At 35.8% G+C, this 24,176-nt stretch overlaps 1 protein-coding gene across 2 annotated transcripts in view; it reads right to left on the minus strand.

The window, feature by feature from the left end:
- ABCB7 (ATP binding cassette subfamily B member 7) overlaps positions 1-24,176 on the minus strand; it is a 168,588-nt gene that overhangs the window by 19,405 nt on the left and 125,007 nt on the right. Inside the window, exons 5-15 of one of the 2 annotated variants that reach the window (XM_043571069.1) lie at positions 18,504-18,636; positions 17,150-17,418; positions 16,421-16,509; positions 16,241-16,328; positions 15,199-15,373; positions 14,056-14,213; positions 13,327-13,490; positions 13,042-13,171; positions 9,812-9,983; positions 6,159-6,262; positions 2,288-2,395 (exon numbers count right to left, since the gene is read on the minus strand). In XM_043571069.1, coding sequence (XP_043427004.1) covers positions 2,288-2,395; positions 6,159-6,262; positions 9,812-9,983; positions 13,042-13,171; positions 13,327-13,490; positions 14,056-14,213; positions 15,199-15,373; positions 16,241-16,328; positions 16,421-16,509; positions 17,150-17,418; positions 18,504-18,636 — 1,590 coding nt within the window. The remainder of the gene's footprint in view (positions 1-2,287; positions 2,396-6,158; positions 6,263-9,811; positions 9,984-13,041; positions 13,172-13,326; positions 13,491-14,055; positions 14,214-15,198; positions 15,374-16,240; positions 16,329-16,420; positions 16,510-17,149; positions 17,419-18,503; positions 18,637-24,176) is intronic. The other variant, XM_043571070.1, reaches the window with a different exon arrangement.

The following is a 24,176-nucleotide window of genomic DNA, read 5'->3' on the forward strand; positions in this document are numbered from 1 at the left end:
AAAAAATTTTTTTTTAGAATTCCTTTTTTCTTGAAGGCTGGTTAAATGGTGATAAACTCCTTTAACTTTTTTTTTTGCCTGGGAAACACTTTATCTCTACTTGTGTTCTTAAGATAGCCTTGCTGAGTGGACTATTCTTGTTTACAGGTTATTTTTCTGTCAGTACTTCGAGTATACCATGCCATTTTGGTCTGCAAAATTTCTGCTGAAAAATGAGGTGAAAGCCTTGTGGGGTTTCCTTTGAATATAACTGTTTTCTCTTGCTGTTTTCAACATTCTCTATCACTAAATTTTGCCGTTTTAATTATTTTGTGTCTTAGTGTGGACCTCTGTGGGTTGATCTTGTTGTGGGTTCTGTGTGCCTCCAGAATCTGGATGTCTGTTTCCTTCCCCAGATTAGTGAAGTTTTCAGCTATTATTTCTTCAAATAAATTTTCTGTGCTCTTCTCTCTCCTCCTTCTGGGATTGCTGTAATGTGAATGTTGGACTGCTTGGTGATGTCACTAGGTTCCCTTAATCTATTCTCAATTCTTTTTTTTTTTTTGCTATTCAGCTTGGTTTCTTTCCATTACTCTTTTAGCTCACAGATACATTCTTCTGTCTCCTCTCATTTGCTATGGATTCCCTCTAGTGTATTTTTAATTTTAGTTATGAAGTTATTCATCTCTGATTGGTTCTTTTTTATATTTTCTATCTCTTTGTTATATGTTCATTGAGATTCTTCACTCTTTTGTCTAGTCCAATGAGTATCTTTATGACCATTACTTTGAATTCTTTATCAAGCATATTGCTCATCTCTGTTTCATTTAGTTCTTTTGCCTTAGTTTTGTCCCATTCTCTCATCTGGGACATATTCCTCTGTTTCCTCATTTTGTCCATCTTTTTGTGCTTGTTTCTATGTATTAGAAAAGCTAAGTCTTTGATCTTGAAAAGGGGTGGCCTTATGAAGAAGAGGTCCTGTGGGGTCCTGTAGCATCATGTCCACTGTTCACCAGAACCAGGAGCTTCAGGGGTGTCTCCTAGTGGGTTGTGTGCACCCTAGTGTTGTGGCTGTGTTTGCCTGCAGTCATGGGCATACCAGGCAGGATTTGGTCCCTGTGCTGTTAAGGAAAGAGTCTGGGGCCACTACAGGGTTGTAATTCAGCCTCTCTGCCTGGGCTGCCATCATACCAAATTGCAGGGTGCTCTCGCTCTGTTGTCCTCTGAGAGGCTTTCAGTGGTAGGTGGGGCCTATAATCAAACCATATGCCTGCCCCCATCCTTCTATTAGGGCTGCAGTAGCATTGATCTTCAGGGTACTCTTCCTGCCTTTTCCTGAGAGGTTTTTATTGGTGGGCAGGGACAACAGTCAGACCAGATGCCTGCCCAGTCTGTCTGACATTGCTGCAGTTGCACTGCTATGTGTGGTTATCTTCTCCTCTCCCCAGGACAGTAGTCACTTTGGAGTGGTTCAGGTCTCCGTGAGGGCTGCTTACAGGGTGTCTCTTGGCAGGAGCTGCTTTGAAAGGATGCTTGCTAAGTGGGGTGGATATCCAGAATGCAGGATATAGTGTACGTTGTGTTGGCAAGATAGGTAGACAGTGTTCCTGCTGGTTCCTGCAACTGAATGGGCTATCTAGACTGGGGGCTGGGGTAGGGAGAAATGGTAACCAACAGCTCTTCTGTTCTTAGAGAAATCTCCTAAAGATCCCTGCCTCTCCTGCACACATTCTGAGATTAGTAAATAAATGTACTTCATGTATATCCCAGGCACTTTTTGAAGTGGTGCTTCTATGCTATATCTTGGCGGGTTTTTTTTTGTTATGCTGGCTCTTTAAGGCCAAGGATTTCATTTCTTATTGCCCTGAGGGCCTCCCACAGCTAAGCCAGCTGAGTTTTAAAGAACCTGGCATTAAGTCCCAATGATTGTCAAAACTCACAATGTTAAGCCCCATGGTTTTCAAAGCCTAATGTTATGGGGACCTGTCTTTCCAGTGTAGTTCTCCCTTGCCTGGGGTGCTTGGTGTGGGGTCTGCTCCTCCCCTTTTCCCTGCTTGTGGTGTTCCTTCTGTTCATGGTTAGTCTCAGTAGGATTTTGGTTCCAGACTGCATCTGCCCCTCCTACCATTTTCAACATGCCTTCCCTGTGCAAAGTCTGTTCTGCCAGTCTTCTAGGTATTTTCTGTGTTAGTTGCACTCATGTGGCTATCTATGTGTGTCTGTGGGACCAGGTAAGCTCAGGACCCTCCTACTCTGCCAACTTCTCAAAAGTCTCCCACATACTAAACTTTAAAGTTAAATCTTTTACCTGGTCCAAGACAATGATTTCATCTGCATCAACCACTGTTGACAATCTGTGTGCAATGAAAATAGAAGTTCTGTGTTTGACTGCATCCCTCATGGCACCAAGAATAGTCTGCAAGTTTGACAACAAGAGTAAGAAAAAAATCTATTAGGTAAATGTAAATTAAAATAATCATACATTTCTTAAAGGAACATATACAATGCCAATTCTGTATTATATAAACTTTATACCACTACCAAATATTTTCCCTAATGTAAATAATTACTAAGAAGAGGAGAAACTGAGCAACACAAAAAGGCAAATATAACCACATTATTGTGGAAAACTTATCTTTGAGATAGGCAACATTTCTTAAAATTACAAAGACTGGAAGAAGGTGGATATTTCTATACATAAAAACAAACGTAATAATGATGAATACAGTGATATCAGGAACATGTTGGTTATATTTATCTAGCCTATGAGAACAAAAATAAAATGAGGTAGGAATCAAGTAACAGGATACAGAAAATTACAAAACAATCAATAGAAAGATAGGAGACTCAAAGCGTACAGAAGCATTTGCTTTTCATTATTTCAAACTTAGAGGACGGAAAGGGCAACAAAGACAACTGTGTATGTTTAACTTGAGCAAACTTCCCTTTCAAAAGTATTCTGACTTCTTTATGTACCATTGATTGATGGACACTTGGGCTGCTTCCACATCTTGGCTATTGTAGATAATGCTGTTATAAGCACAGGGGTGCATGTATCACTTCAATTAGTGTTTTTGTAATTTGGGGGTAATTACCCAGTAGCACAATTACTGGACCAGTAGCACAATTACTGGATCATAGAGTAATTCTATTTTTAACTTTGAGGAACCTCCATACTGTTTTCCAGAGTGGCTGCATCAGTTTGCATTCTGATCAACAGGGCACCTTTGTTCCTTTTTTTCCACATCCTCACCAACACTTGTTATTTCTTGTGGTTTTGATTTTATCCATTCTGACTGGTGTGAGGTGATATCTCATTGTAGTTCTGATTTGCAATTCCTTGATGGTGAGTGATGTTGAGCATCTTTTCATGTGTCTGTCTGCTATCTGGATGTATTCTTTGGAGAAATGTCTGCTTATGTCTTCTGCCCATTTTTATAAATTAAAAAAAAATTATTTAAATATACAATGGAAAATAATTCAGCCATAAAAAAAATGAAATCCTGACATTTGCAATGACATGCATGGAGCTACAAAGTATAATGCTAAGTGAAATATGCCAGTCAGAAAAAAGACAAATACCATATGATTTTACTCATAAGAGGAATTTAAGAAACAAAAGAAGCAAAGGAAAAAAGACAGAATGAGACAGAGACAAATCAAGAAGCAGACTCTTAACTATAGAAAAGAAACTGATGCTTATCAGAGGGGAGGTGGTTGGGAGGATGGATGAAATTGGTAATGGAAATTAAGGAGTGCAATTGTGATAAGTATTGAATGATGTATCAAATTGTTGAATCACTAAATTGTACACCTGAAACTAATATAACACTCTATGTTAACTATACTGAAACTAAAAATTTAAAAAGAACAAAAACCCTTATGTCATGATGAACTGAAAAAAAAAAGTGGCAAGAGGATGGAAATGGTTACACAGCAAAGTTGTCACTTCAGAAAACAATTAAATAAAGCAGAGAATGAAATGTCTAGCTCCATTTCCCCTTGCCACAGAAGCAAGGACAGCTTCTTCCTAACACCTCTGGCCTTTTTTGATCACAAGCATTCTATAGAAGGCACGTTGAAATGGCGAGGGGCTACCTTTGTCAAAAGAATTCTGAAAAGCGAGTTTTTAGAATCCATTTTCCCCAAAATATCCAAGATTCAGAAGAAATGGGCCAAACTGCCCAGTTATAAACAGAGGGAATGACTCTGAGACACTGGCCCTGAATAGTCAACAGGGAGAGCCTAACTGAATAAAGAGCAAAAGGAAGGAAATAGGGAAAAAAGGTATTCTGACTTCTTAATGAATTCTGGAAAACATTTTTTATTACAGTATAATTAACAGTGTTTTATTAATTTCAGGTATATGATATAATGATTCAATAGTTTTTTTTTTTTGAGAGAGAGAGAGAGAGAGAGCACAAACAGGGGAGACAGGCAGAAGGAGAGAGAGAAAGACAGAGAGTGTGAGTCTTAAGCAGGCTCCATGTTCAGCACAGAGCCCGATGCAGGGCTTGATCCCACAGCCCTGATAATGACCTGAGCTGAAATCAAGGGTTGGATGCTCAACCAACTGAGCCACCCAGGCAACCCTGATTCAATAATTTTATGCACTATTCAGTGCTCATCATGATGAGTTAATCCCCTTTATCTATTTCACCCAACCTCCCACCAACCTCCCCTCTGGCAAGCACCAATTTGTTCTCTGTATTTAAGAATCCATTTGCAAAACATTTTTGCTTACTGCCTTTAAAGTATAAGGGAGTTGTGTATATATTCAGTTATACTTGGAAATCTGGTTCTAAGTATACCTAGCAGGATGGAAATAGCAGTGTGGGGCTGGGCATATATCCAATGGCTCCCTAAAGATATTTCTAAACATTGTATTTATTAAAGGAATAAAATGACCAAGAGTAGATGGTTACCCAGGAGGGAAGACCTTATATTTTACTAGGGCAGACTAAAAATTACGTGCAGGGCCACCTCTAAGAAAAATTGTGATGTCTGTGGGGACTCATTGTCCTTATTCTCAAGAACTTAAGGTCTGACATCCTACTAAGTGCTCTGGACCTTTTAAAAAAGGCCCATTAAAATTTACCAAATCTTCTAGTAACTCATTCCCTTGGTGGGGAATTGTCTACTAGCTCTTATTGGGTTATACTCTGGAAGATGATAAAGCTACATGACTGTTAGGAATTATAATTTGTGGTAAATGTGAATGATACACTTTTAGGTATACAGTTCTTGTAAGCAGATTCCTATTTTGCCTATGAATGGGTGTGGTCCTGCTTAAGGTTTCCTTTAAATATAACAAATCCTCATGCTAAACAAGCCACTTAGATATTAAACTATTTTAAACATATGGCAGATCAAGTAATATGCCCTGAAACTTAACTACACATGCAAATATTATGCTATACATGCTGTAAAGCTGAAATTAGGCATATGCTTCAACACTAGGTTTTTACTACATATTTGAGTAAAATGTAGGTGAATGGAGGTAACAGATAACATATGCCTATTTTCAGTTCTAGAGTAAGGGGATCCATTCATGAAATTGCCATTATTATTAAGACTTTTATATTTAATGCAAAGATGTTGTTATGAAGTATAATGTAGTTGCTGGGTAGTACCATGACATCAAGTGTCACAACATCTTGTGACTGCAAAACATCTTGGTGCTGCAAAACCTTTTTTGTGAAATGAATATAAATTTATACTACCACCACAGGCTGTGTGTGCCTGACTTGTACTATCAGTGAGTTGCTCCACAATAAGTGAAAGGCTTTCTGGTGTATACTGTCACAATAATTTACATGACCTGTTTTCATGAGTGTTAAGTGGCAATGGCAGAATGACTAAAATGTTTTTCCTTTGCAGCAGAGTAGGCAAGTCTTACAAGCTTTTCAAGAGGCAAGGATGATACAACAGTCACACGGTTCTAAAAGGAGACACTTTTGCAAATGGACTTAGCAATGTGATAGTTCAATGCAACTTAGCATTCTTGATAGTTATCAATACTTGCTATATAGGGGAAAAGGGCCAGGTATTTTGCTCTATACTACCTCCTACTGAAGTTCATTCAGAATACAAAAGAATGTAGCCATTTTACTGAAACTTCCAAGGAGAAAAGTTAAGCATTGAGAATTGAAGAGCATGGCATTTTCATCATCATTTACCTCTTCAGTAATTGAATCTAATGATGAAGTGGCTTCATCATAGAGAATGACTGGGGGGTCCTTCAAAATGGCTCTTGCAATTGCTACTCTTTGCTTTTCTCCTCCTGGTAAAGAAAAATTTAGTTTAAGGATATATAACATAATGACACTTTGTTTCTAGTATTTCCACTGGTCATAACCACCAAGTAATGCCTTTAACATTTACCTCTACTCTGATCACTGTTCATTTTACTCAGTTTTAAGAGTCTAAGTTCATATATGATATCCTTTGATAAACTATACACTCTGCTCTGGAACATAAATATAATTCTGGATTCTGACTTTGTGGCAGGTAAAGAGAAAAGAAGTAACAGCTTTGATTCCACAATTATTCCTCTCACTGTAAATATGCTCATTACATATGTTACTTTATATTACTTCCCAATTGACAGCATCTCAGAACAATTTCAATATTAGAGAACTAACAAAGACAAAACTAAATTCAATATCTGAAACCTGGAATCTTGGAAAACACGAAACTGAATATCTAAATGTATTTCTTGGGGTGCCTGGGTGGCTCAGTCGCTTAAAGTGTCTGACTCTTGATTTTGGCTCAGGTCATGATCTCATGGTTCGTGAATTTGAGTCCCACATCAGGCTCTGCGCCGAGAGTGCAGAAACTGCTTGCCCTTCTCTCTCTCTCTCTGCCTCTCCCTTGTACCTTCTCTCTCTCTCTCTAAACAAACAAACAAACAAAGGGGCACCTGGGTGACTCAGTTGGTTAAACATCTGACTCTTGGTTTCAGCTTGGGTCATGATCTCATGGTTCACGAATTCAAGCCCTACATCGGGCTCTGTGCTGGCAGCATGGAGCCTGCTTGGGATTCTGTCTCCCCCTCTCTCTGCCCCTCCTCTATTCACTCTCTCTCTCTCTCTCTCTCTCAAAAATAAATAAATAAACATTTAAAATAAAACTTAAAACAAATAAAGAAATAAATTTATTTCTTAACACAAAAGTACCATTCAGCCAGTATTCTTCTCAAGGATTTTTTTCTGGAAGAAATTACTTTTATTGCATCCTTCAAAGTTAAAGGTATATACTCGATACCTCATATTTCACCTTAGTTACTTGCTATGGTCTCTAGAAAAGCAGAATTTTAAAACAGAAAGGAACAGAGACCCAGAAAGGTTTACTGGGTTTAGTCAAGGTCACAGAGCAAATTCCAGTGGAATCTGGGCTAGACCTGACTCCCATGCCAATGCTCTTCCTATCATAATATGCAAGCCCATATTTATTCCTAATATACTCTAGTGAAAACAAAGCAATCTTTTCTTCCCTTACTGGGAAGGGAAGTAGGTCTAAAGTCATCAATCTTACACAAAACTATAGTTGGAAATATAGAAGATGATGTTTTGCTGAATATGCCCCTCTTGGCTTCTTTTCTGTTATCCAGTAATTTATCAATGTCTGAACAAACTTGTATTTTTCAGCTTCAGTAACTTCTTCAAGAAGCAAGCTCTACCTATTTATTGGTACACTTTATATTTCTTCTGCAATTATTATTTCCAACCAGTAAAGGGAGCTCCTTATGTCTAATAGTAGTACATAAGTTTATATTTATACTATCCACATTCTTCCCCATTCAATAAGATCAAAATTCTCCTACCAAAGCAGGCATCATGCCAGAACTATCTGCTTACCCACCTGGCAACTCAGTGGCAGAAAGTGCCTAAAAGAAGTAGATACTCAGAGGAAGGACTAGTTTAGACATGCCTCCCAAATTTCAAGCGGAAACCAACTCAGTTTCAATTCTATTCAGTAGAATTTTGGAAATTGAAGAAGAAACATTTGTTTGTTCCCTACCATAAATATTAGCATAGACACTAAATAATACAAATGCTCATTCAGAGAGGTCTAGCTGTAAGGTGATGGGTATTAGGTAAGAATACAATTTCTTTAGCCATTCTTACTCCCAAAGGCATGCAGAGAGGAAAAAATTGATTGGAAAATGGCATGTGGCATAACTATCTGAAGCAGTCATATATTGAGAGGCCTAGTTTATACTACGTGAAAACTTGTATATCTTTAGAATTAGGCAACTGGACAAATCATCTGGAGGTGGCCTGGTTAGCTGGACACTACTACCGTTAAGAGCAATGGTAAAGTATAAAGGGGGACTGGAATGATGTAAGTATCTTATACTATCAGGTGATAATAAAAAAAAAACAAACCACTACAGGGGCACCTGCGTGGCTCAGTCGGTTAAGCGTCCGACTTCAGCTCAGGTCATGATCTTGTGGTTTGTGAGTTTGAGCCCTGCATTGGGCTCTGTGCTGACAGCTCAGAGCCTGGAGCCTGCTTCGGATTTGGTGTCTCTCTCCCTCTCTGCCACTCCCCCACTCATACTCTCTGCCTCTCAAAAATAAACGTAAAAAAAATTAAAAACACTATAAACCAACCTAACTTGAAAACAATCTTTGCTTAACATTTCCTAAACCTAGATCAAAACTTTCTAATGGACTGCAAATTCCTTGAGAGCAAGTCCGTTTTTGCTTCATCTTTTTAACTCTTAAATCATTTAGCATATTAGCTTGTACATAGTATGTACCTAATCAATGTTGTGAATAAATGAAGCCAGTTTGTAATGAAAACGAATGGGGACTCATTAAAATTCATGGAGTATTCTTCATTTTCTTTTCGCCTCACCTCCATCCTTAATCTACGCATTTCCTCCCTAAATTAAACTAGAGTGGAGAATAAATGTAAAGGGTATAGTGTGTTTATATGAGTTACAGTAATACTTTTAGGCATTAGATAGCATTACACTTCTGGAATTCAAATAATTTTTGGTGAAAAAATATTTTTATGGATCCTCCAAAAAAATTCAGTTTTTTTGTTAACATTTATTTATTTTTGAGACAGAGAGAGACAGAGCATGAATGGGGGAGGGGCAGAGAGAGAGGGAGACACAGAATTGGAAGCAGGCTCCAGGCTCCGAGCCACCAGCCCAGAGCCCGATGCAGGGCTTGAATTCACCGACCGTGAGATCGTGACCTGAGCTGAAGTCAGATGCTTAACTGACTGAGCCACCCAGGCGCCCCCAAAATTCAGTTTTTATAAGATAATGATTATTAAACCTAGAAATCTCATTATTAAACACTTAAATAGAAACCTACAAGCCCCAAAATTTACTTGATCACTGAACCAACAAGGACATGAAAATGAAGTTAACTGTAAAGAAACTACAGCAGTTAAGTATATCAAGTGTAAGGAAGTCTAAAGCATTGAAAACATCCCGTAACAAACTAGGAAATTATGATGAGATACACTATTTACTATAAAATTACTTTTCCCTACTCTTAGTACTTTCTCAGGTGAATAATGATCTTGGCTTTCCTTTAATATTAAAATTATGGATAATAAGTTAACACCGATCTGAGCACATATCAGTAACCTACTATTAAGTACTTACCATTTGCAGCTGCAAGTGAAAACAATCAAACAAAAAAACATCTGCATGACTTGAGAAGTTATTTCCAACATGCTGAATTATTTACAGTGATGGCTGAGACCTTGTTGAAAGTGACTGGATGAGCACTCGGTATGTACTCTGTCATTACATTTTCTAGAAAATGGCTCTACACAATGGGACAGATCTAAAATCTCTGATTACCTGAAAGTTTGAGTCCTCGTTCCCCTACTTGTGTATCATATCCATGTGGCATTCGAAGAATTGAATCATGGAGTCCAGCTAATTTTGCCACTGCATACACTTCCTCAGGTGAAGCATGGATGTTTCCATATAAGAGGTTGTAGTAAATAGTATTGTGGAAGAGGACAGCATCCTGGAGCAGATTTATGTATACATACATATACATGTATATTCATTATAAAAAATTCAAACAATTTAGTAAAGACATAAAGAGTAAAATATAACCCCTTTATCATCCCCCTCATCCTTGCAATCCCATTTCCCTCCCCAGTACTAATCACCATGAACAATGTGTTGAGTATCAATCCAGATTTTTGATACATCTATATGCCATACACTTCTTTTTTCACATAGGGGAGTCATACTGTATCTATATAAATATATAATTTTATAAATTGCATTTTTCACTTAACATACCCTGGAAATTGTTCACATCAGTAATCCCACCTCACTGTTTTTAATAGTTGTATGATACTAACAATGTATTTATTTATTTCTCTATTGATAGACATTAATGTAGGTTCCAAAATTTTGCTACTACAATGTTGGAATAAAATAGCATTACATATAGGACTTTGTGCACTTGTGTATTTCTGTAAGAAGGATTCCTAGGAGTAGATTGATGAGCTAAAAGGGAAGCATACATTCATCCTTTGAGAGTACTGCCTGCCTTCCAAAATGCTCCAACAGTATACACACTTCAACCCATATTTTATGAGTTTGTCAGGTCCCTGTTTTCTCAACAGGCCTGCATATTAATAAGTTTCAGTTGTTGCTACTTTTGTGGGTAAAAATTTGCTTTTCGTTTACATTAGCACTTCCCTAATTACTAATGAGGCTGAATATGTTATACGTTCCTCAGAAGCTTTTAAACTGGACACAGAAAACAAAGGATTTATACACTATAGATATTTTTTGGAGAAAGTTCACTGTAAACATTCATTTGATATTTCATCTTATTCTGACTTAGTCTCTAAATAGCTGAAAGGCAACAGTTAGTAAAATGAAATAAAATGGCTCCATTACTTTACCTTAACCAAGATAATTAATATCTTCTTTAATATCACAATCAGCCCCAGAGTTTCAGGTATTACTTCAAATAATATTTTAAACATTTTAAGCCAACTACTAATATAAAAAAGTTCTTATATTGAGATGGTACTTAACCCCAATAAGCTTGAAGTTCTATAAAAAGAAAATACTTATTTTTAAATATTTTATATTCAGAAGAGTTAATAAATGCTATCTGGAAACTTTGAAAATTCAAAAAATATGGTAAAATAAAAATTAATTAAATAATCCATAATCCTATCATGTAGTGATACCTGCTATTAACATTTGGTGTGTTTTCTCCTTTCTCCTCTACTTAACATGTATTCCTTTAATATTATAAAATTGAGATTTTATATTTTGCTTGGTATCCTCTTTTTCAACAAACTTTTATCTGAGTATTTTTCCATGACACTCAATATTCTTTACAAACAGCTCATTTATAAATGGCTTTTTGTCACTTGATTCTATGGTGATAATTTAACCATCTACTTATTGTGTTGGATATTTACACTGTTTTCAACTTCTGTTATTATAAATATGTTTTTAACTTCTGATATTAAAAATAATACTGTAATAAACATCTTTGCATATAAAAATCTGTTCACATCTCTGTTTATTTCCTTACTAAAACATCCTAGAGGCAGAATTATTGGAATAAAGGATTTGAATATTCTTCTGGCTCTTGCTGCTTGTCAGGAAAGCTGTATACTTACACCAAACACCAGACTAGCCATTTTACACAGCCTTGCCCAAACTGCACATTATGAATTCTAAAATCATTGCTGACAGGTGAAAAATGGTATCCCATTGTTGATTTAATTTACATTGGTAAGGCCTCCAGTGAGGATCAGCATCTTTTTATTAACCATATATATTTTCACTTGATATACAGTTTAGGTTAGTGTTTCTCAACATAAAGTCTATTATGAATCGTCTATATCAGAATCATGTAGGAAGCATATTCAAAAATGCAGGGTTCTGGGCCCCACACAGCCTTCCTAAACTAGAATTAAGGTGTGTGAAAGAGCTGGAATTTCAATAATCTCCCTAGGCGATTCATACACACTAACATTTGGGATTCTCAGTGAAAAAGAGGGAGGACGGGGCAGAGTGGCATGTGTCAGATCACTTACAGACCTTTTATAAGCTACATATCCCTGTCTGATCCCTTTCTTACAGTTCTCCTAGGAGTTTAATTCAGATTATAGTCTGAAACTAGTTTCCGGGTCTCTCTGTTGGCTTTTAGCATAAGAAAAATTTACATCCTATAAGGCATCCTTGTCTTCTCAGATTTTGCTCAGAATTTATTTTTCCCCTAAAGTCATTCAACAAATATTTATTAAATGCTTGCTATGGGTCAGGCACTGTAGGTGGTTCTAAGAAGTCAGTGGTAAACAAGGCATAAACATGGAAGCAGATAACCAAACTGCTTTTCTAAGTTTTATAAATTCACTACGTTGGGGTACCTGGGTGGTTCAGGCGGTTAAGCGTCCGACATTGGCTCAGGTTATGATCTCACGGTTTTTGAGTTTGAGCCCCCCAACTGGGCTCCGTGCTGACAGCTCAGAGCCTGGAGCCTGCTTTGGATCTGGGTCTCCCTCTCTCTCTGCCGCTCCCCCTCTCGTGCTCTATCTCTCTCTCAAAATTAGATATTAAAGAAAATTTTATAAATAAATTCACTATGTCAAAAACTGTTCAAAATTATAGTAATAGCTTTAAATTACTGAGCATTACGTGATGGATGCTGTGCTTAGTGCTTTATAGATATTGTCTCTAATCCATAAAAATTCTATCCCATAAGACAGATGGTTATTATCCTTACTTTAAAGATAAACTGAGGACCAAGACCACAGAACTTACAAGGGTTAGAGCTAAGGTTAGAATCCATATCTGTCTGATTCTAGTCTGGGCTCTTTCCATTATATTATGCTATCTTTCTAAGATCTAAAAAAATTTTTTCCATCATTCAGATTTTTCATTCACATTTTTTTAAGGCTTTTTGGTAACCGAATTTACCTGTAGGGTCTAATGCTTCCTACTTAGTTAGCAATATACTCTTTGGATTCAAATTATTCTAACAAAAATCTACCAACCCAGTAAGTTTTTCCCCAAATAGGTTTTCTTCCTTTTTTAAATACCTGAGGTACTACTCCCACTGCCCGCCGAAGGCTTTCCAGGCTCACATCTTGTATATTTTGACCAGCAAGGTAAATGTTACCCTTTTGAGGCTCATAGAAGCGAAACAACAGCCTTACTATTGTGCTTTTTCTGAAATTGAAGACAAGGAAAGGTTAATTAGCTCTTACTAGCATTAGGGAATCCCTGTTTTAAACCACTGTAATCATTTTATGATAAAGAAAAAATATTACATTGGGAATCATCAATCAATGATGTAGAATTTTATAAATAACTAAATTACCCACCCTGACCCACTACCTCCTACAATGGCCACTTTCTTTCCTGCAGGGACTTCAAAAGATACTCCATCAAGGACTTTCTGCCCCTCAACATATTCAAAATGCACATTATCAAAGACCACTGTAGATGTCTGTGGTGTGATCTGAATGGGAGATGCCATTGCCTTGTCCTAGTAGGGAAGAGAAAAAAAGCCACTTTATATACCATGTAGACTATAGCTATGTAGACAATTTTCTAATTCACAGAAAAAGGGAAAAAATGGGGAAACAGGAGGTTTATAAGTAGTGTTAGACCACTTCCAAGCATGCTTTTAAAGTTTTTTTTTTTTTTTTTACTCCTCACTAAGGTCAAGAACTCCTAAATGTTTTGATTTTTGAGCAATGTTGGGGGGCAGGTAGAGGGATGGTGGGCAGGGGAGTAAGGAAGTTTAGGACATGAGGAAAGGCAATCACACATTTTATACCATTATTAGCAAAAGTAAATCAGGTAAAAGTACAAATAATTCAAGTTAACAAAATTTAGCTTCTAGGTATAATATTCTTTGCTAACATTGTAAAGTTTCTAAACATGGAAGTAAAAGCTATAACAACCTCTTAATACACATCATAGCCCCAATTCCTGCAAAAAAGAAACTGGTTTGCTAACATGGTGATGTAAGAATATTCCCTTAGAATAATCCTATTAATGGGATGATGCTCACATGCTGTTTAAAAGGTACTAAATAGATTACTTACTTTAATTCGAGTGTCTACTTTGAGTAGAGTAAACAAGGTGTTCATATCTATCAGTGCTTGTCTAGTTTCTCTATATACAGTCCCCAGAAAGTTAAGGGGCAATGAAAGTTGAAAAAGCAGTCCATTCACCATTACTAGATCTCCAACAGTAAGGGTACCTTAATATGTAGTTGAGAGAAGAAAAAAAAGGTATTTTAGATGTTATAAACTTTTCCAGCTTAAGATAGAGAAGTTTATTAGTCTGGAATATAATATTCTATAACTAAAATAAATTTTAAAAATTTATGCTATAATTTTCATAGCATAAAATGTACATAACCAGTAACTCTTAAGGTCTATGAAAATTTAAAAGCGTTTTAATTCATGATTTAGCAATATAGAGAACTTGATATAAGTGGAATGGGAACCACCTACCCATACACTATACATAATATACGCACACAAAAAAGAATGGTTTAAGTGAAGATAGAAATGGATGGCTAAATATCTCTCTCCTTTCTTCCTAAGACACTAGCAAGTTTCTTTGCAATGTGAAATAGAAAAAAAAAATTTAAGTATATATTAAAAATTGGAACAAATGGGTATCATGATTGGGAATGATAAACCATATATTAAGGTCACAGTGAATGAATAAATCTTAACTGAGTGGGCAGATTACAGAAAAGAGGCAGACATTATTTACTTTTGAAATGTTTTGCAAATGTAAAATTAATAGAAAGATTAAAATGTAACTTGTAATTGTAAAAAGAATGTGTGGTGCATTTTAGTCCTTTGGACTAAACACTAAATTAATTACATTGCTTTCCAGGTCTACAAGAGAAATTAGAAATATCAGATGCTAAAAAAAGAATTTACTCCTGAAAGAATCAATATGTAGCCTCACAAAATGGATAAACAGTAGTTCTAATTAATGAGGGAGCTAGCGCTAAACTTGTAGTGTCAAACAAAAGGAAGTTAAAAAAAACATTATTATACAATTAAGAAAACACATTCTGATATAAAAAGGAAAGTAATCCAAGGATGTTAAAGCACTTTATTGAATATGCTTTATAACTAAGACTAATATATACATTCCTTTCATCAATCCTTATTTATAAAGGTTAAGAAAAACATCTATAAATGTGAAAACTGCAGATCCATTACCTGCCACGATTCCCTGACTGGCGAGCACCATAATAGCCGTTAAACCAACACTGAAAATAGCACTTTGACCAAAGTTCAGCATAGCCAGAGTAGAGGTACTTTTCAATGAAGCAGTCTCATATGTCTTCAGAAATCTATCATATCTTTGTGCTTCATAGTTCTCATTATTAAAATACTACAAAATATACAAAAATAGTTATTACATGCAAGTACAATTATAATTTTTCTCTTAAGCGATTAGTATCCTTTTCATCAGACTTTATGTATGGATTCAATTTTGTATTGCCATACTCCACTTTAAAAACTTTCAATACATTGAGCCATGGTACTCCTGCAGTTTTCCACAATGAACTATATTTGAAAAGTCCATAAAATTCATCGCATATTTACTGAAGGCCTCGTTAATTTAAACCCAGATCTAAAAAAAAGTGTTAATGGCACTTCCTTTACAAAGCTTTCTTCCCCTGATCCTCTGAGACTGAACTGACAGTTCTCATTGCCCCCACCACTTTATGCTTTCTTTTATAGTCAACTGCATACTTAACTATAATTCTCCCAATTTATGGGACTTAATTCTGGGAGGGCAAGCCTTTTATCAATCATTTTTACCACACTTCCCCATCACAGGACTTAGTATAGTGCTTTGGACACAAGAACCATTCAGGAATATTTGTTAAATGGAAAAATGGACACATAAATGAGAATTAATGAAAATCACTATATGCTAGGTCTTCTGAGGGACAGTCAAGACCTTACATGTCAGTTTGATTAGCTTAGTGTTAATTCTGAATCAAGATGCTAAATATACTCATCACTTACAAATTAATTCAGAAGGTAAAATTCTGATGTTGCCACACAAAAACTGAGGTGGAAAGAGAGGAGAATTTCCAAATAAAGAAAAATAATAAAGTACAATTATTTCATCACACTTAGAGATCCTATCCTAATCTGAAGCTCTAACTTACAGCACCTATTCAGCTAAATGGCAGAACAAATCTCTGTGCAGTGTGAAAGGGAGAGGAAGTATAATTAAACATATTACCTTCACAGTTTCATAATTCAGCAGTGAGTCTATGGCAGCATTACCTGCATCATTATCTGCTTTGTTCATCTCTATTCTAAATCTAGTTCTGTAAGACAAAGATTCACATAGGCATGAAATTTTTGCTATGTAAATGTAACTAATTTCTGAACCTTGACTGGCCTCTAGGAAATACTTTACCTCCACCGTGTAACAGCAACTGTGAATGCTGTGTATGCACCAAGTGTCCCGAGGGTTACTAATGCAAACTGGGCACCACATCTATAATACTGGAGAAGGCAAAATAAGAAATGATAAACAGTCACTGTTCTTGCAAATAGCTTATAATATGTAACAGCAAATATCAATCAAAAGATTTTAATAGAAATATGTTGATGAGAATTGTATAAATAAATAATTTTGTGAGAAATCAAATACCTTAGAAAAGCTATTTTAGGTAACAAGGGAAGAAAGCCAAACTACACTTGCCACATTGATACTACCGTCATATGCTAGGATAAAAATAATGCAATAAGCCTTAAGAGGAATAAAACGTATATATACAGTCTTAATTACAAAATATGAAATTGCTTAAATGTTATAAATGGTGAATAAAAATCTAGATAATCTGAGTATACCAGTCCAAAGTCATATACAAAAATCCCTATTAACAAAAAAATTACAAGCACTAGTTAAATGACTGATCTATGTGTAGAAGTGACCAGCTCTTTACAATAACAACATGATAAAGATTTTGGATGGTCCCTTGAAGCTTGTAGCAAAATAATTAAATGAACTGCATAATCCTTCTGGTACCGTGGAATTTTGCTTTCAAACCATGAGCATTCAATAGCACTACAGCTTCCAGTACTAAATAGCTTCCAATGAGAATGTAAGATAAAAGCTTGTTATGAAAAATTTTTTACTTACCAAAATACCACTGACAAGAGTCACCTCGAACATGATGGGAAGAAGATTAAATACTAAAGCACTCAGGACAAAACTGATACCCCTTGTCCCTCTGTCAATAGCTTTTGATAAAGCTCCTGTCTGTCTACTTAGATGGAAAGCCAGATCCAGGTTGTGAAGATGGAGAAAGACATTTCTGGCTATTCTTCGGATTGAATTTTGGGCTACCTTGCCAAATACTGCATTTCGAACTTCATTAAAAAAGGCAGCTCCAGCTCTTGATACACCATCTGACAAGACATTCAAAAGAAAAAATGGGATGTGAAAACATTCGAATCATAGGAGTGTAAAAATGATAAACATATGGCAAGTAAGAAAGTGTTTACACAATAAATGAATACATCACAGAATACTTCCATTAAAAGAAACCTAAAAAGAAAGCATCTAGCCTAGTGAGAACCAATCCTTCCACCACCCTGAATCCCTTTCAGTGTTATTTTCCTCTATAAACTCCAGATGATGAAAGATTTTTTCCAACTAAATATTTGTTTTTAATTTTTAAAAATTTAATGTTTTTATTTATTTTTGAGAGACAGCGTGCTAGTGGGGGAGGGGCAGAGAGAGAGGGAGAGCGCTGTCAGCACAGAGCCTGACGTGGGGCTTGAACTCATGGACTGTGAGATCATGACCTGAGCTAAGTCAGATGCTTAACTGACTGAGCCACCCAGGTACCCCTCCAACTAAATACTTTTAATAAGTAGCACCCCACATGGCCTTATTGTGGATAAATGTACAATATTTGTACAGGTTTTTTTTTTTATCTAATCCAATTCCCCCAAATAACAAATGATAAAATCGAGATCCTGAAAAATCAAGTGCCTTGACTAAAGCATGCCCCCATTCAAACCTCCTGAGTCTCATAAAGTGTCCTTTCTAATGCAGGAGTAAACAAAGCAACATATTGTGTTCTTTAAAAATGGTAAATGTGTCAAGGCTATTGAATGTAACTTAATGAAGCATTAATATACATATAGCATTATTTAGCTATTTCCCATTAAGCAGTTAACAACAATAACAAGAAAATAACTAGCCTTATTTTCAGGAATCTTATTAACAATTATTAGAAGTGGTAATTATGAATTTAAAATCTTATTTCATGTTATATTTTTCTAGAACTTAAAAAATGAGACTGTTTTTACAGAATTTTAGAAAACATAAAGAATTTTTTTAAACTACCTATCAAAAATCATATGTAAAACGATAAACATCCAAAATGCTAACTTGTGTTTGTGGTAAAAAGGTCATCTGCTCAAATATGATGAAACCCTCTTGAAGAAAGTCAACACCTGTAGATAGATTAAAGAATCAAACATACAGCCAATCAGAACTGCCGTTGCCATGGTTGCAACTGTATTTGGTGCATCACTCAGGTTCAGCATGTTTCCCGACATCTGGTTGAGGCTGTCTACAGCATATTTAAACATGAAGGGAACCACAATATTCATGGCCTAAAAATATAAAAGCAATTACCCATCATATACAAAATATTTTCTAAAAGTACAAGTATTTACCTTAAATTAGTGTTTATGGGAATGTTTAGATATTAATCATTTACTAGTATTGAAATGATTTTCCTAGTTTATAAAGATAAAATCTTTGGCATTGGAGAGCTGTCATTTCAGGACTCCTACCTCACACTGACTCATGTTAATATTAATTTATAACTTACGTGCATTAGTCAAATGCTTGGGCCTCCATGAAATAATCCCTGATCATTTACTCAAAATGCTCTCTCCATTATCTAAAATCCTACAGAGCTTCTGGCACTTAAGGCAAACTGCCTTATATGATAGTTCTTTATGTATATGTATATATATATATATATATATATATATATATACACACACACACACACATATATCTTCAATCATACATACATATTCAATCAAATATGTAAAATTATTTGTTCACCAAAATAATAGTAAAACTAAAATTATATAGCAAAAAAGTATCTCAAAAGCAATAAATTACAAGTATCTCTGTGGCTGATTCACCATTGGGGGAAAAAAAAAACATACACACATAACACTGATAGATCTATCTGCCCCACAAAAAGATTCCTTTGTTCAGAGAATAGGTGGGGGAATTAGTGAAACAGACGAAGGGAATTAAGAGATACAAACTTCTAGTTACAAAATAAGTAAGTCACAGAGATGAAAAGTACAGCATAAGAAACATAATCAATAATATTGCAATAATGTTGTATGGTGACTACATTTATTGTGGTGAGCACTGAGTAATGTATACAATTACTGAATCACTGTATCGTATACCTGAAACTAATATGACATTGTATGTCAACTATAATTCAATAATAAAAATTTAAAAAGATTCCTTTGCTCCAATACTAAAGAAAACCCACTAAATACCAAACTAAACTTTTAAAAACAAACCTATTTCTCCATGAGAATATACCAAAAAATATGAAAACTATGGGTATAATGCTTTCATATGTTCAAGGCAAATATTCAATCACTCACATTTCACATTTTCTGCAAGGTTACAGTATCAAACACACCAACTATCATTTAAGAATAGAAAACTGATTAGAATGCCAAAGCTTTAAAGAAATTAAATTCATATACAATAACATGTGAAAGCAATTTTGTTAGGCTTACCAAAAACAATGAAATCCCACCCCTTGTAAACATTCCATTTAAAGTATTGTCAACAAGCCTAAGTTTAGCTGACAACTGACAGGAGCTATGTAAATCTTACCAACCAAGATTTTGAAGTAAAGTATACAAGTGTCCTAGCAACCCAGCAGGTACTCGCATTCAATAATATCATTAAAATACACAGCAGATGTTGGAACACTTTTAAGAATGAAACAGTATGGGATAAATTGCTTAAAGTTTTTTTCTGACTTCTAAAATATAATCTAATACAATAGCAAGTTTCAAGTATGACAAAATTGTCGATTCTGAATTCTATATAATCATATAATCTCAAGCTCTTGCTTCTGCTTGAAATGGCCTACCTGCCAGATTTACCTACCTCTCCATTCTTCAAAACCCACTCTGAATACCATTCCCTTCTCTGAAACTTGCAGCCCATGTGACATTCTTCCGATTTTCCAACTCCTCTTTTTGATAGTTTATACATCAGTATCTATCATTTTTATTACATATTTATCATTCACATTCTAGGAGCAATGTTCATGGATATACTGGCTTCTCAACCTCAGTTCACAAACCTTTTGTGGCAAACAAACATTTTGTGAACAATACCTACAGGAATCAGGTATGGTGCTATGTACCTTCACAAAGGTAAAAGCTGAATGAAATAACAATTCCATTAAATAGATATCCGTGTAACTGAGGAAACTCAGGTTCCATGAGGTTTAATAACTTGTCTGGGAAGCAGCAGAGCTGGGATTAAAATCCAAGACTGACTTGAAATTCAGAATTTTCTTCTAGTATAGCATAGCCATATTAGCAGCTCATAAAGCAAGAGACCATATTATTTTACTACATTTGCACCCTAAAGTGGATGCTCTCATATGTGCTGTTGAAACCAGCTATAAAGTATGACACAAATAATTTAAATAAATCATAGCTGATTCCAGGGTTTCCATATAATAAGACCACATCCCCTCACTTGCATTCCAATACAATTTCTTGAGTGGGAGAAAAAGTGATAGTTACAGCTAGCACGCAATTCTCATAACTTACAGCCTATTATATCTTTGCCACAGCCAGAGTGCATAGTGACCAAAACTAATTAATGTATCACCAAGAAAGTTGTGTAATTTTAATTTCTTGAAAATGTGTTTGGGTTGGTCAAATATGTGAGCATCTTCAATTTTTTTTTTAACATTGATTCATTTTTTGAGAGACAGAGAGAGACAGAGTGTGAGCGGGGAAGGGACAGAGAAAGAGGGAGACACAGAATCCGAAGCAGGCTCCAGGCTCTCAGCTGTCAGCACAGAGCCCCATGCAGGGCTTGAACCCACGGACTACAAGATCATGACCTGAGCCAAAGTCAGATGCTTAACCGACTGAGTCACCCAGGCGCCCCAGGAGCATCTTTGTAATATGAATGTCACCTGTCCTGTATTTTTATTGGCAGAAAAAAGGCAGTTAGCATAATGCTAAGAACATAGTACTATCTCTAATAATAATTGTTAATTACTTCCAGTTCTCCCAAAAACGTAATTTTAGAAAGGAAAGAAATAAAAAACACAAAAGAAATGGAAAGGATTATATCATGTGTAGATATTTTTATTAGTACATGTGTATTGGCTGCACTGGCCTTGTGATATTTTGAGCATGGGGAGGGTGACAAATACGGGTTTTCCCTAATACTCTGCTTTCACTAGAACTACACTTAAACCATTTCAGAGAAATGTGAATTTTCTAAAAACATTTTTTTTTGAAACAATTGTAGACTCACAGAAATTTGCAAAAGTAGTACAAAGAGACTCGACCCTTCACTCAGCATCTCCTAATGATGGCATCTGATATAGCTACAGTTCAATATCAAGACCAAAAACGTATATCGGCTCATTACTGTTAACTAGACTACAGAACTCACTCAGCTTTTACCATATTTAAATATGTATTCAGTTTCTACCATATTTAAATGTGCATTCATGTATGTGTGTGGTTTGTATGTATTACCAAATGGTCCTATGCCATTTTATCCCATGTTCAGATGCATGTAACAATCACCACAGTCAAGATACAGAACTACCCCATCACAACAAAAGAAATCTCTTGTGCTACAGTTCTTTATATTCACTCCCACCCCACCTCCCCCGACATCTCAGTCCCTGTCCCCTGGCAAGCACTAATCTGTTCTTGATCTTTATAGTTTAGTAATTTTAAGAATATTATATACATGGAATAATATAATTTGTAATCTTTTGAGATCGACCTGTTTTTTTTTTCTCAGTGTAATGCCCCTGAAGTTGATCAAGGATGATGCATGCATCAATATCTCATCTTTTACAGCTAAGTACTATTCCATGGATGTACCGAGTTTATTCAACCATTCATCCCTGAAGGACATTTTGGTTGTTTCTAGTTTTGGACTACAAATAAAAAGATGCTTTGGAAATTTTCATACAGGTGATCATAAGTTTTCACTTCTCTAGGATAAATGCCCAAGAGTACAACTGCTAAGTCTGCACTGAACTTTTTAGGCAACTGTCATGCCCTTTCTATGTGGCTGTACCATTTTACATTCCCACCAGTAAAGTATGAGTGATCCAATTCCTCCACATCCTCACCAACATTTGATATCATCACTATTTTTCATTTTGAAACTATTTTAATAAGTGTATAGTGATATCTTGTGGTTTTAATTTGTTTCCGTGACAGCAATGATGTTGAACATCTTTTCATATTTTGATTTTCCACCCATATATCCTCTTCTGTAAAATATCTGTTTGCGTCTTTTGCAAATTTTAGAACTGGGTTGTTTTTTTGTTTTTGTTATTGAATTTTAAAGTTCTTTATATATATTCTAGATATAGAGGCCTTTCCTGGATATGTGATTTGTAAAAATTTTCTGCTAGTGTGTAGTTTGTCTTTCATCCTACTGAGAAGTCTGAACTACCCCCACCTAGCAGTCAGGAGGGGTTCCTTCCTTTAGGAGTCAGTGGAGGTGAAGGTAAGAACCTGTACTTTCAACCCCACCTGCAGTAATGAGGCAACACTCCATCCTCACTGGAACAGTGTCACAGGAGGCCTCCTAACAAACAAAAGATTTTTAAAAGATCCAGAATCTTATAGCATAATACCCAAAATATCTGGATTTCAATTAAAAAAAATCACTCCTTATACCAAGGACTACTAAGATATCAAGTTGAAATAAGAAAATACAATCAACAGACATAAATATTAGAACTATCTGATGAGGATTTCAAAATAGCCATCATAAAAGTGTTTCAATGGGGCACCTGGGTGGCTCAGTAAGTTAAGTGTCTGACTTCAGTTCAGGTCATGATCTCACCATCCATGAGTTTGAGCCCTGCATCGGGCTCTGTGCTGACAGCGCACAGCCTGGAGCTGCTTCAGATTCTGTGTCTCCCTCTCTCTGCCCCTCCCCCACTCATGCACGCATGCGCCTCTCTCGCTCTCAAAAATAAATAAACATTAAAAAATATAAAAGTGCTTCAAGGAGCATTTATGAACATGCTTCAAACATCAAAATATATAATGTCTCAGGAGATAAACAGAGGACATAAAGAAGAACCAAATGAAAAATCTGGACGTGGAAAGTAAATGACAGAATTAAAAAAAATCTGAATGGATGGGCTCCGTGGCAGAATGGAGAAGACAAAGGAGAGAATCAGTCAACATGAAGACAGAACAATAAAATTTACTGAATATGAACAACAGAGAGAAAACACTAAAAAGGGGCAGGAGGGTTCTATGGGACACTCAGGGATCTATGGGACTATAAAAAAAAAAAAAAGATCACTCCTTTTTAGAGTCCCAGAAGAATAGGAAAGTGTGAAGCTGGAAAAAGTATTCAAAGAAATAATGGCTAAAAATTCCCCAAATTTGGCAGAAGACATAAACTTACAGATTCAAGAAGCTGAGCAACCTCCCCTCCAAATAGGGAAAATCCAAAGAAATTAAATTTTAGAACATGAGAGAGTGTGAGCTGGAGAGAGGGGCAGAGGAAGAGAGAGAATCTTAAGCAGGCTTCATGCTCAGCACAGAGCCTGATGTGGGCTCGATCCCATGACCTGAGGTCACGACTCAAGCTGAAATCAAGAGTCAAATGCTTAACCAACTGAGTTACCCAGGTGCCCCTCAAGATACATTATAACTAAAATTCTGAAAGCTGAAAACAAATTTATAAATCTTAAAAGAAGCTACACAAAAACAATACATCATATATAGGGGGGGAAAACAATTTGAAGAAATCAGATTTCCAGGGAGGCCAGCAGGAAATGTCAAAACATTTTTCAAGTGGTAAAAGAAAAGAACTGTCAAGTAAGAATCCTATAACTAGCAAAACGAGCTTTCAAGAA

The sequence above is a fragment of the Prionailurus bengalensis genome, chromosome X (genome assembly GCF_016509475.1).
Source record: "Prionailurus bengalensis isolate Pbe53 chromosome X, Fcat_Pben_1.1_paternal_pri, whole genome shotgun sequence".
Lineage (NCBI taxonomy): Eukaryota > Metazoa > Chordata > Mammalia > Carnivora > Felidae > Prionailurus > Prionailurus bengalensis.